Genomic DNA, 13,163 nt, shown 5'->3' with positions numbered 1-13,163 from the left:
CCTCCAGAGGGGCTTGTTGAGCCCTTCAGACCTTTTTCAAGACAGCGTTTCTCTGTGTAACTCCTGGGACTCATTTTGTAGACCAGGCTGTCCTCAAACTCACAGAAATCCACCTGTCTCTGCTCTCTAATGCTGGGATTAAAGGAGTGTGCCACCACTGGCCAGCTTGAGTCCTTTCTATCTTTCCCAGCCTTTGTCACCTCCTCTAGGCCATGCTGTCATTGTGTCTGGGCTCCTTGTGTACTGAGTAGTCTTGATCATAACAACTACCCCAGGACCAGATAGAAATCTTTTGGCAAGCTAGGCAGAGCCTAGCTCTAATCTCACAATGCTCAGCTAAGGTTTGCAGAATGAATGAAAGACCTGGCATGCTATCCTTCCTTTCTATTGGGCCTCTGAGTTTATGGTATAGCCATGACATGGCTTGCATAACCCACATGTATCCTGTTTTCCACCATTCTCAAGGACCATAATTTATCCAAGCATGGGGGCCAAGAAGCTGGATTAGGGCTTTCGAGTCAGGGGAAGGGGTGGTTCCCCAGAGCTTTGCCTGCTGCTGGCAGTACTCCACCTCTTTTTGGTCCTGTGCACAGTGTGCACGTGGGTGACAGCACATGGCAGGGTATATGTGTACACGTGAATATGTATGCTCTCTTATGCCAAGGGAGATGGAAACAGCACAGTGTGTGCAGTGATGCCCAGGGGCACGTGTGTCTGTGCTCCCTGTGCATCCAGGCGTGCTTGCTGGCACATGTGCATGGATGCAGCAACTAGTCCCTGGAGCTGTGCTTCCCCTTCCTGTCTGACACAAAGCTTGGGATCGTGGAGCCTGAATCAAGCTGTCTGAGCAAGACGGAGGAAAAGGCTGGATCGTGCCCAGGGCAAGCCAGGTCTGTGATGACTTTATATCATTGACTGTTTCTGAGCTCTACTCCAGAACAGCCCCTTGCTTTCATGTGTGTGTGGGGATAGACAAGTTTATGTCGTTTGTTCAGGATGACCTGAAGGCATGGCTTGCCCCTCGGCTTCCAGGGGAAACATAGACAAGGTAGGATCGGCTTCAAGGGTTAGGCTTTAGGCAGCCTCCAGCTGCCCTCTGGACAAGCAGCAATATGACCTGTCAGTAAAGTGCTTGCGATGTAAGCATGAGGACCTGGATTCTAGCCACAAACCCACATTTAAAAGTGGGCGGTGGTGGCACACGCCTTTAATTCCAGCACTCGGGAGGCAGAGGCAGGTGGATCTCTGTGAGTTCGAGGACAGCCTAGTTTATAGAGCAAGTTCCAGGACAAAACCAGGGCTATACAAAGAAATCCTGTCTTCCAAAAAACAAAACAAAACAACCCCCAAACCAGGCATGGTGATGAGTATGTGATCCCCAGTGCTGGGGGGGCAGAGCCAGGTGGCTATATGGGGTGTGCTGGCCAATCAGTCAGCCTAATACATGAGCTCCAGGCCAGTGAGAGATCCTGCCTCAGGAGCAAACTAGTAGTCAATGTTGCCTGAGGAACAAACAACACAAGGTTAGCCTCTGGCTTCCGTATGTATGCAAATGTGCACCTGTATACGTGCACACACACAAAGGGGGTATGATAATTAAAAGGCCAACTTAATTTTATCTTTCTGCTCTTCCAGGCCATGCACTGAATCAACCCCAGACTTTACTCTCATAGTCTCTGTTCAAAGCCATACTGGGTGAAGGGACACGGCTTCCAGCTATCCATTAGCCACAGGGATAATAAAAACTCTTAACCCTGTCTCCAAAAACCAAAAAGTCTTTTGGTCTTACCAATGGCCTCTGCAAAAGCCCTCCTCAGGAGAACTCTGACCATTGAGCATTCAAAAGTTGCCTGGGTTGAGGGGAGGGGAGTCTAGGAAGCAGAAAGGAGCCCAGAGTAAATAGTTTTAGCTCCCAACAAAGCTAGAGGGTCAAAGTGTCAAAAACTTCCGCAGAACCTGCAGAGCAGGCTGGAGCCTCATTACCCTAGCTCTAGTTGTGCCTTCCGTCTGGGATCCAGCACTCACCTGCCCTGGGCACCAAAGGCAGTACTCCTATGACCTCTTATTTTGGAGCTCCTGATAACCCAGCTAGAACACCCTCCCAAGGTTTAGAGTCTAAGAGGTGCTTGTGTTGTTTACTAGGTTCTTCCCCAAGAAGCATAGACTGACAGACACCCTCCTTGGGGGCAATGCCTCATACCCGCAGCCATCTTTGGAATTGCTCAGCTACTGTCCATGTTGCTGGCCTCAGCCCCCAGAAGGAGGCCCAAGAAGGAAGCCGGAAGCAATCCTTCCTTCTGGAGCTAGGGGAAGGGGCTGCCCCCCACCCCCACCTCATGACTCACTCTAGGCTGTGTGGGTTATTACATTATGTTTGAAATTACCATGGCAACAAGCTGGCAATCAAGGGTAATTGCACTTGTCGTCAGGGCAACAGGGCAAAACCCCACAGCAGCCATTTTCTGTGGTTGCCCTTGGGGTGCAGTAAAGGTCAAGCCAGATTAGAGATAATGATGACCAAGGGGCTTTGGGGGTCTTTGGAAAGGGCAGGTTTCCAGGCTCATGAGGTTCTTGAATGTTGAGGTTAGGTATGCCTTGGAAGAACCAGGATGCCCCTCATTGACCCCATGTCTGGAGTCTTACCTTCCCCAAACCACCCTCCACCTAAAACATGCAACAGTACTTAAAGCAAGCAGAACCAGATGTTTATGAGGTTACAGCTGATACTTGTAGATAGCCCATGGGCCTTCCTCTTCATATTGCCTGCGGCTGAGCCACAGGTTTTGGAAGGAGTCCCGACATGCCATAATGGAACCCCCAAGCCAAGCAGCAACTGCACGGTGAGGAGAACCCAGCACAGTGGCACCAGGGCCCAGCTCCTGTCTCAGGCGCTCAGGGAAACCATTGATCAGGGTGCTACCACCTTCCAGAACCACATTGGCCAGCAGCTGTTCCTGCTGCTTGGCCTCCAGCCGACTAATACTTAGCAGGGCCAGCTGTGGGAGGCCTGGCTGGTTGAGACCTAGCAGATTGGGTTGAAAGAGAGCCTCAGGGCAACAGAAGCGCTCAGACCCCAGTGTGATAACTTGCTTATCTGGGAGTACAAACTCCACCTGAGTCTGGGACTGATTTCGGGCCATCTCAGAGGTCATATCCATAGCCACATAACAGCAGGCCTCTTTAATCTGTCTGACAAGTCCTGCCTTGGATGGTGGGTGGCCACCTGCCAGGAGCAGCTGAGCCAGGTAATCAGTGAGATCAGAACCAGCCACATCTAGCCGGTAGGTGTCAAGTGGAGCCAGGTCCCCAGTGAGGATGGGTGCCACATAGGAGGTCCCATGGCCGCTCCCCACCACCAGCCCAGTGGTACGCCCATAAGCGTAGAGTGTCAGTAGAGCCTGATGAACTGTCTGCATAGCCGGCACATGGAAACGCTCAAAGAGTATTTCGGCCACCTTTTCTCTGTTGGTACGTGGTGAGATGGGGGAGTCAGCCACCAGCACAGCCATCTCCTCAGGCTTCACCCGGAGCTTGCAGTAGAACAGGTGTTGCCACAGCACCTCTAGAGCATCCCAGTCAGAGACCACTCCTCGGTTCAGTACAGAGTAGGAGCCCTCTTGGTGTTCAGGTACCACATACTGGGGCTGGCCCTGGGCTGGATGCTGCAGCATCTGCACTTGTGAGGGGACCACACTGAGGACATGGTCCTCTCCAGCTAGTCCACATTTGGTAAATCCTGTGCCTGTATCAATCACTATGGCTGCCATGTTCTGATAGGGACTGGGTGAGTGGTGGCAAAGCACCGGTGACTGTACCTGTAGAGCATCCATAGCGGATACTAGCTCATAGCAGTTCCCTCGGAGAAGACCCAGATGTGCAACCTCTGGTGAGCATGTCACGTTCTCAGCCGACAGCTTGAACGGATGTCCACTCTGGGACTTAGTGCCCACCATGGATATGGGCAAGTCCTCACAACCTGAAAAAGTCATCACGGACAGTTGTTCCTGGTAGGCCCTGTGGGAGTCGGCCGGTTGCCAGGATGGGAGCAGATGTATGCTGGATCTTTGGGCACTACTGTTTCCAACTTTATCTCTCTTCACATAAATGCAGGCCTCCTCAGACACCAAGGGTACTCGGATAATTCCCACGTGTGTAGGATTGCCCTGGGTGGAGGGCTGGACAGACTCCCCAGAGGTAAAGGTGGGCTCTTTGGTGGTGGTGGACTTCACTGCGAGGGATACCTGTCTGGTGAGGGAAAGAGGAGTCTGCTCACCAAGATGAGATGGACTAGAAAGGGGATGCTGTTTGACAGAGGGGAGCTGACCAGATAGGGAGCCCTGCTCAGCTACAGGTAGCTGTCTAGCCTGGAGGTTTTGTCCAGTGAGGAAACTCTGACCAGTATCTTCAGCCTGAGGGCCGCTAGGCTGACCAGAATTAACCTCTTCCTGGTTATTGCTGCCTACTTTCTCCTGGAGTGGAGATCTGAGCACTGTCTGGATATTGGCTGTTGAAGCAGTATCTGGCTTTATCCACTCTAATTTTCTAGTCTGGACTGTGGAGCCATATTGCATGCTGGGAGAATCCAACATCCAGATGGTGCGGCCAGGGTCAATCTTTTCAGCCTCAGATTTGGACAAGCTAGGATCAGGAACTTGGGCTGGTATCTTTTCACAATATTGGTTGGGTGTGCCCGGTACAACAGGTCTAGCCAGCATCCCAATCCTGATAGGGGTTTCAGGGCCAGAGGAATTCTGCACCTCTAGGTTGTGTCTGGCCTCCTTGGAAGCCAGGGCTACCTCTGGGTAGCTTCCCTCTGAGAGGCTTGAGGGCACAGGGCTAGATAGCATGGCTGTGGTGGACCACATGCTGGGGTGATCACTGTTAGGGGAGAGGATGGGCCTGGGCAATGTCCGAGCATACAGCATATTTTCAGAGATGTGAGTCGATGGGTGGTTGGGCGTGAGACCTACAAGCACTGCCCGTGAGCCCATGGGATCGTGGCATAGCAGCCCCATCCTCGTGTTGCCTGTGGCCATATCAAATACCAGCACATGGTCTTCTTCAGCACCCTGGAGCTGGCAGGTTGGAGCACTAGAAATGGGAATCTGCATGGCTTCTCTAGGAGTCTGCGGTGGGGACTGCTTTTTGCAAGTCCCTTGATAGGCAGGCAGTGGCACATTGGAGCAGTTGTTGTTGCTGCAGGCTTTGGGGGGCTGCATGTCTGGCTGAGAACTGCAAATCTTGTGGCTACTTCTCTGTGTCTTGAGAGCATCAAGAGACTCTGAGGCTGGTGTTGAGGTATCTAGCCTGCAGGTGTGGACTGGAGATTTCTTTACAGGGTCCTCAGATTGTTTGGGTGGTACCTGCATCTTGGCAACCTCTTGCTCTTTGGTGTGGGCTGGAAACTCTGCTGGAGTAGGTGCTGGAGTGGAAGGAGTCTCCTTAAGAGGAAAGGACACTTTCTCCTTTTGGGGAAAATCTAAGAGAATGGACAATTGGTTCTTGAGATCGAGAGGCAGGTCTTTAGTGGCCACAGTCAGGTGGTCAGGACTAAAGGTATAGGATTCAACTGCAGCTGCTGCAGGTGCTGGGGTTGCAGTGACAGCTGGAGCAGAAGCCTGAATTGAAGTTGGAAGAGGCAATGATGGTGAAGAAGTCGTCTTATTTAGGGTAGGAGCCTGAGCCATACCTGGACCCTTGTCCTGCCCCTGAACTTGGACTGGAGCCTGAGCCAGAGTCTGCAAAGGATCTTGACCTTCAACTGCACCACTCTCTCCCGAGAGGTAGGGTAGGCATCGAGTCTTCCTGGGATCTACAGGGAGCATCTGGCTAATGTTACAGATTCCTTTGCCCCAGCCTACCAGAACTTTAGCTGGAGCTTTGTTTTCCCTCCCAGGCTGTAACTGAATCTGGGAGAGGTTGAAGCCATACTGGGTTTTGTCGTCGGTGTTGTCATTGTGCGTGCACAGTGGTAGAGTCTGAGTCCCATCGTCTATGAGGAGATGCTCTTGGGTTCCCACAGCAGGGTTTGGAAATGAATTAGAAGAAGAATTTCTCGGGGTGTCCTGAAAGCCCTGTGTGTAATTACTGACCTGAGCAGAATCCTGGCGTAGTGGGTGAATAGGCTGAGGGAGGGGAGCCTGGGGGATTGAGCTGCAGCCCACATCAGCGATGGCCCCGGTGGACAGTGATAAACCCTGCTTCAAGTATAGAGATCTTGAGCTCATCCATGGTCCCTGGGACCCTCTGAAGACACCCTTTGGCTGTTGACTGCCACACAGGGGATGGCCCTGGGGGCCCGATGGATCAGGGCCCCCCACCTTCTTGGTGGCTTCCATAGTCCTGCTCCATGCCCTGGTGCCCTGCCCCCAGCTTCATCGCCATGGTGACCACACACAATCACTGCCCCCAGTGACCTGAAGAATGACAAAGTATGGAGTAACAGGGGCCCCACCCACTGAAGATGGTGCTTCTCTGGAGACTTTAGAAGGCAGAGGAACTTAGGGCTCTCAATGACATTAGACTGCAATAGATGGGCTTTGTCCTTCCTTTACCAATCAGTGGCTACTCTACCCAGGCCAGCCCCTGAGTAAGGACAGTGTCCTAGAGAAGGCTAAGGTAAGGTCAAGGAAGAAGAGTAGTCGGGAGAGCCTGAGGGCTTCCCTGACACTGGCCCTTTGCAGGAACAGTGCCTCTTTACTATGTCTGATAGAAGAGGGTGAGGGGCCCAGGCTCAGCCCCAGGCTCCCCTCCCCTGTGTTCCCTGCTTCTGCGCCCGCTCCAGGGACAGCAGCTCCTTGGCAGTCTCTGCTGCTCCAGATGGTTTTCCTCTGCCTGTGCCTCATAGAGCCCCCTCCCCAGAGCCACATGTCCCTGAAGCCCAGGACCGGTATCTTGGAGGAGTGGGTATGGGGGTGGTGGAGGTGGGGCCTCTACTCAGAATCTTCAAGTCAGAATGTTCTAGCTCTTGTCACATTGTGTCCGTTTTGTTCTGGCCATAATGAGAGCGTAGCATTAGGCACAGGGCTAGGCTGCAGTAGCCACAGTGTTAACCAAGTGCCACTTACAAGATGGGGAATTATAGGGATATAGCAGGAAAGGACCAGTCTCACAATCAGGACATGGCAGGTGCGAGACTGAGCAGACAGTGTGTGTGCTCAGACCGGTATTGTATGTATAGCAAGGACAAGCTAGTCAAAGCTCCTGATATGGGTAGACATGTAAAAAAAAATGTAAGCTTTTAGGCTTGATCAGTAATTCTCCTGCTTTTCTTTGATGGGGAAACAGAAAGGTAGAAAGGAACCAAATCTACTTGGATCTCAGATCCAGGGCTACCCTGAGGCTCAGCACTGCTCTCCAGATAGAGGACAGGTCATTGTCATGGGCCTACTTCTGGAAGTTCTTCCCTGGGCAGTCAGATCCTCCTTTCCTCTCCAGCTCTGAGCTCTAGGCCTATGCCCCCTGTCTTCCAGGGCTGTGTTCCCTCCAGGGCTCAGTCTTACCACCCAGGAAACAGGTTCGTGGAGAATGCAGCTGTAGGCTTGTCCTCCTCCAAAGCAACATGTTTTCACAGAGGTTAAAAATAGTGTTTACAGTTGGCCGTGGGGTGCGAGGCTATGTGACCAGGGACTAAGGCTGGCACTGTGCTGCATCCGCACCTTTTTGATTGGCTGCTGGGCAAAGCCTGACTCAGCCACATTTCAGGCCCCTTGTGCCACCCTCCCTTTTCAGTTAAGATAGGGAACAGGCAGCTTGGATTCCTAGGAGCCAAACTGCTTTTCACTGTGCTGTGCCTGGGAACGGGTTTGCAGGCTCTCTCATACACACACACATCCTTGCAGAACACTATTCATTAATCTCGGGTCTGAGCAAGCTACTTGCTTTCCCGTGACGAAGATGCTGGTAGCAGCCTCTAATATGTATATGATATAAAAGTTGAGCTGTACCTGGGAAGAATGGGAAGTGAGGTAGGATGTCCTAAGAGACACCCTCACCCCTGCTGCCTGCTTACTTGATGACTGAGCTCACTCACTCTACCTCGTTCAGAAGTGAGGAATAACCCCATTTTCCAAACCTGGAATTCTTTGTGAGCAACTACCCTGGGGTCTCTTAGAGGAAGAGAGCAGAGCCAGCTGAAGGGTCTGGTCCAGGAAAGCCCTTCCCACCTGTGAAGCGAACATACCTTAGAGCTATGACAAGGGTGACTAGGAGTGATCCCATTCTTTTTCTGTGCCTGCACAGTGTGGGGCACATGGGACACAGCCTGACAGCCTTTCAACAAGCTGGGCACTCTGGCGTCTATATTACAGACACCAAAATCATGGCCCAGAAAGCAGTTGTGGGGGGGCTGGAGAGATGGCTCAGTGGTTAGGAGCATTGCCTGCTCTTCCAAAGGTCCTGAGTTCAATTCCCAGCAACCACATGGTGGCTCACAACCATCTGTAATGGGGTCTGGTGCCCTCTTCTGGCCTGCAGGCATATACACAGACAGAATATTGTATACATAATAAATAAATATTAGAAAAAAAAAAGAAAGAAAGAAAGCAGTTGTGGAATTGAATCAGACATGGAAGCCAGAGTCCCTGACTCTGGACCCATATTGTAGAAACACGTGGTGCTGCCACTGGGTGCCACTCCAAGGCCATGCTGGAATGAGCTCTGCTGGAAGAGAGCCAATGGGCCTTGCTCCGGGGAGCTGCAGCCCCAAGCCCCACACTTAAAGCTGTGTCTCTCTTGTACCTGTTTCCCTCCTGGTAACTTCGCAAGCAGCTCAGGGCCTGGGAAAGGTTATGTTCTCGGTATGGATACTAAGCCAGTAGTGCCCTCCCAGGAGTTGGATGATGGTCCAGCTGCACACTCTGTGTGGCCAGGCTAAGTCCTCTGTCATCGGTACTCTTGACTGACTGAAGCCCATTCTGATCTCACCCAGCTGAGGGGGGCAGGGTGAAGACGCTTCCAATCTAGGACCCTTTTGCTTGGTTTCTGAGGATAGTGCCCCCATGCCCTCCCCCCCCCCACTTGTTTTTTAAATAGTCTCTCTCCAGGAAGAAGGGCGTCCAATTCTATTTCTGATTCTGGGAAGTGAGGAGGGCCAATGTGTTGCCATGGTAACCTGAAATCCCCTCCCCCCCAGGCTAAGCCCATTCCCCAGGCTGCAGGCCTGGGAGGGTGGGGTGGAATGGGGTGGCAAGGAGAAGCTGAGGAATTCGGTTTTAGGGTGAAGTCAGTGTCTCCCCTGGGAAGGCAAATGCCCAGCTTGGCCTTTCCTCTTACACTTCACCCCACTTTCCCAACAGGCACTGTGGGAGACCCAACAGAAGAAGATCCAGTCACCGGGGGAGAAAATTTTCTCCCCTGTGCATCAGGCTGAAGCCCTGTCACCTAATAGGGCCCTAGGAAATGCGGAAGTGACAGAAAGGGCATCGAGGGGAGACTATGTTCTACTAGGAGTTCTGTGACCCCGAGGTCAGCCTGGCCTGCTTGCCCAACACAGACCATATTTTGGGCTCTGCTGTATCCTTAAGAGGCAGCTAGCTCTTAGCCCTGTTTCTGCAGCCTTCGGGTGCACCTGCCTTCCACACTCGGGGCCCTGGGAATGCTCTAGACATCTGGGAAAAGACGGCTCGGAAAACCTAAGATCAGAAGGCGCCTTCAGTGGCCTCGTAGTGTAGTCCTATACTGAACAATGGATCAGAAACTGAGGCTTATTTCCCTGGGGCTTTGTCTCTGGGTCATGTACATCAGCTGAAGTGCTCCCAAGGCTGCAGATCCGCTGTGTTAGATCTGTGTAGGGAGGGCATCCCATCTAACAGAGCAGAGCCCAGACAAGGGAAGGCTTCTGAAATGACCCTAAAGGTTCTTGTGACCCAACCCTGTCTCGATGCTGATGGGAAATTGAGAAGGGCCTCAGTTTCCTAGTTCTGTGCTCCCTTCCACTTCTCTCTGGAGCAATGTAAGAGACCCTAAAGCCCTAGACCATTGGCAGCCCTGCAGTTTATCCTGGCCAAGGTTCACTCATTCCATGGAGGCGAGGCTAGTCTGTAAGGGAGTTAGCAACTCTTGCTACCTGTCCCACCTCCACCACCCCAGAGGAAGACAGCCAGAAAAGAGACCCCCCCAGTCTCAGGGAATTTAGAGAAGGTGAGGCGATGTGGAATCTGGGATGTGGAAGGCAGAAGCCACTAGTGTTGGAAGGCGATGGCTTCTGAGCTCTAGGCACAGAGAAATTTAAATAACAGATGTTTAAACAACCTTCCCTGCAAGCCGCCGGTGCAGTGACCCCTCTGCTGTGATGTGTTGCAGCTTAAAAATAGCCCACGATGAACTGCTCTGAGCCCCAATTGACTCAAGCTTACGTAACTCTGCGTGAAAGATAGCCAGCCGCATCAGCCGGAGGGAGGGCAATGGCACAGCCTCCCTGACTACTGCTCACAGCTGGCTGTGCCTTGCCTCTACCGGGAGCAGACCCCCATCCAGAAGCCAGCATAAGTAAGGGGTGAAGGAGTGTTGCCAAAAGCACACGTGACTTCATGGCTTCAGTGCAGAGATTTGCAACCAAGCCTGCAGAGGGGATGTGAGGAGAGCCAGGGACCTGAAAAGACCTAGACCCTGTGGAGAGGAATTGACGAGATAGAGACCAGAATGCCCGCTTGACAGGGTGGCTGGAACTGCCCAGGGTATTCATGCTCCCCTTTGAGAAGGGGCCTTCTTGACAGAACAGGTCGGCAAAACTTATTAATGATTGACCAACGCCAGTACTGCCATAGAGCCCAGGGATGAAGCTAACTCCTTTGAGACCTCCAGTTCTCCAAGGCACAGCAACATCCCTGGAGGAACTAGTAGCATGAGAGAGGGAGTGCTGACTTCCAAGCTAATTGAATCCTGTGATATTTGCTATCAGCTACTTCTCTATTGGATGCTTAGATCCACAGCTGGCTGCAAGCCTGTGCCAATGGCTAAGCCAACTGGAAGGAAGGGGGGGGTATCTCTTTGACACTGAGAACACTGGTACTCACTGGTCCCTCTGCCGGTACCCATGCTGAAGCCCTTTAATGAGTCAGTAACTTCACTCAGTTCCTACCAACGGAACTCAAAATAGGAATCACCGCAGGCCAGATCCCCTGCGGTCCAGTGGAGCAAGAGTGCGACAAAACATATTGGGAATCTCAGGCCAGACTTATGGTTCCCCTTCAAAGCAGGTCAGTCCACTCATTGCATGCCTTCCAGGTGCTAGACGACAGTGACACCAATGGGCAGTCAGGAGGCTGTGAGTCATCAGCTGCTTTCTTAGTCCCAGCTGCCACCATGGCTTCCCCTGGCCTTTGTTGGCATTTGCTTGCCCCTCGGCCCCACTGGTTTGTCCCAGAAGGAGACAAGACATGTTCATTTGTTTGGAACAGAATCTCATGTTGTCCAAGCTAGTCTTGGGCTTATTATGTACCCTTCAGCTCTTGATCCTCTTGCCTCTGCCTCCCAAGTGTGGATTACAGGTGTGCACAATCATGCCTGACTGGAAAGGTTAGTAACTTGCTGTCCACAGCTCTTGGTGGGAAGGTTTGACTTCAGAGTCCTGGAAGAAAACTCTAATCATGCCATCCTAACCTGGTGAGAGGCCCAGGCCTGGCAAGGCCATTAACCTAGTTCTCCTTTCCACTAGTCAGTTACTGTACCTGAACAATCTCCCAGCCACACTTCCACACACACACACATGCACGCGTGCACATACATATGCACACATATGCATTTATGCACATGCATGCACATACACTTAAACACACATGCTAGAAGAGAGGCAGTCCAGCCTTGCTCAGTCAAAAAGATCATTCAGAGCCGGGCGGTGGTAGCACACACCTTTAATCCCAGCACTTGGGAGGCAGAGGCAAGCGGATCTCTGTAGGTTCGAGACCAGCCTAGTCCACAAGAGCTAGTTCCAGGACAGGCTCCAAAACCACAGAGAAACCCTGTCTCGAAAAACCAAAAAAAAAAAAAAAAAAAAAATAGGCCATTCAGAAACCTCCTAGTATGTCAAACCCATCTGGAAACCTAGAACCTCCCTATATGACCCCCTGCCCCTGCAGCTCAGGCACCAATTTGAAACAGTTTCAATTCCTGACACCCTAGAATCTAGAGCCTATATGGACTTGGAACTAGCAAATGGCTGAAAATGGAGCTCAGAGCCTGGGAGCTGTTGAATGTGTTGTGGGGTACAAACCAGTACCCCCAGTATCTGTTTAACTGGAGCTCCTTCCTGGATAATTCTGACCCTGGAGGCCTTTGGTCCAGGAAGTTCATGTTAATGGGCTAACTGCTGAAAGAATTTATGTTAGCCTTCAAATGAGGGTTCTCTGGCTGACGGCATATCAGCAGGACTAAAGTATCACCACATGACAGTCAGACCCCAAATTCCACATTCTAGCTAACTAGGAAACCAGCTACCCCCTTAGCTCTGCCTCTCACTCAGTTCTCTGGGACCCCTTTCTATGCTAAGTTCTCCTTCCGTCCGCAGTCACCTTTCCTTTCTACCCTTTCTAGTGAACAGATGAGCCAGTGGGGAACAAGCCCTTCACATCACCCCAACTCATGGCTTAGAACTCTGGGAAGGAACAACGCAGCTGTCCTGTCTTCAACAACATAAGGCCAAGCAGTCAGTGACCAGTTCTGCAAGGCCACAACTTCCTCTGTGCCGATACTGAGACACCAGGGATGGTGCTGGGAGTGGGTGGGGCAGTTTCCCCTGCCTTCCACTCCCAGGACCCTCCCCTTTACACCTGCTTCCCAGCAGGAGGGTCCATTGTCACACTTTACACACATGTCCTTAGGGTCCTTTGGATCCCTAGAACCTCTTTCCAGTCCAAGATACCCGGACAGGTAGCAATATGGGTAGCAAACAGCTGGATGGCTGCTGTGCCAAGGAGACCGCACTTAGGAAAGAGCTCTGGCTCCAAATCCGGGTCCCTTGGTGACAGACCATTTCTAAGGCGCTCACAGGAACCGAGCCTTCCCTTCTTACAGACCTAGGAGACATCCAACCAGAGGAGTGGAGGAGACCATGGCAAGTGGGCTTAGTCAAAGGAGAGATAACACTGAGATCTATATCCTAAGCCCAGGCTCCCCAGCACTCCAGTTCCTAACACCATGAGGTCCCCTCGGTAGGCAGAGCATAG

General features: G+C 52.0%; 1 protein-coding gene across 1 annotated transcript; it reads right to left on the bottom strand.

Annotated features, from left to right (window-relative positions):
- Positions 1-2,714: 2,714 nt before the first annotated feature.
- On the bottom strand, positions 2,715-6,338 carry LOC126499814 (uncharacterized). The gene has a single exon (XM_050139195.1). The coding sequence runs from the start codon at positions 6,336-6,338 to the stop codon at positions 2,715-2,717; it is 3,624 nt and encodes a 1,207-aa protein (XP_049995152.1).
- Between the last annotated feature and the right edge of the window lie 6,825 nt (positions 6,339-13,163).

This window comes from Alexandromys fortis, unplaced genomic scaffold (assembly GCF_014885135.2).
Source record: "Alexandromys fortis isolate MF-2015 unplaced genomic scaffold, M_Fortis_MF-2015_v1.1 scaffold_36, whole genome shotgun sequence".
NCBI classification, from domain to species: Eukaryota; Metazoa; Chordata; class Mammalia; order Rodentia; family Cricetidae; genus Alexandromys; species Alexandromys fortis.
The sequence above is the reverse complement of the archived record's forward strand: the minus strand, read 5'-3'. Positions and strand labels throughout refer to the sequence as shown.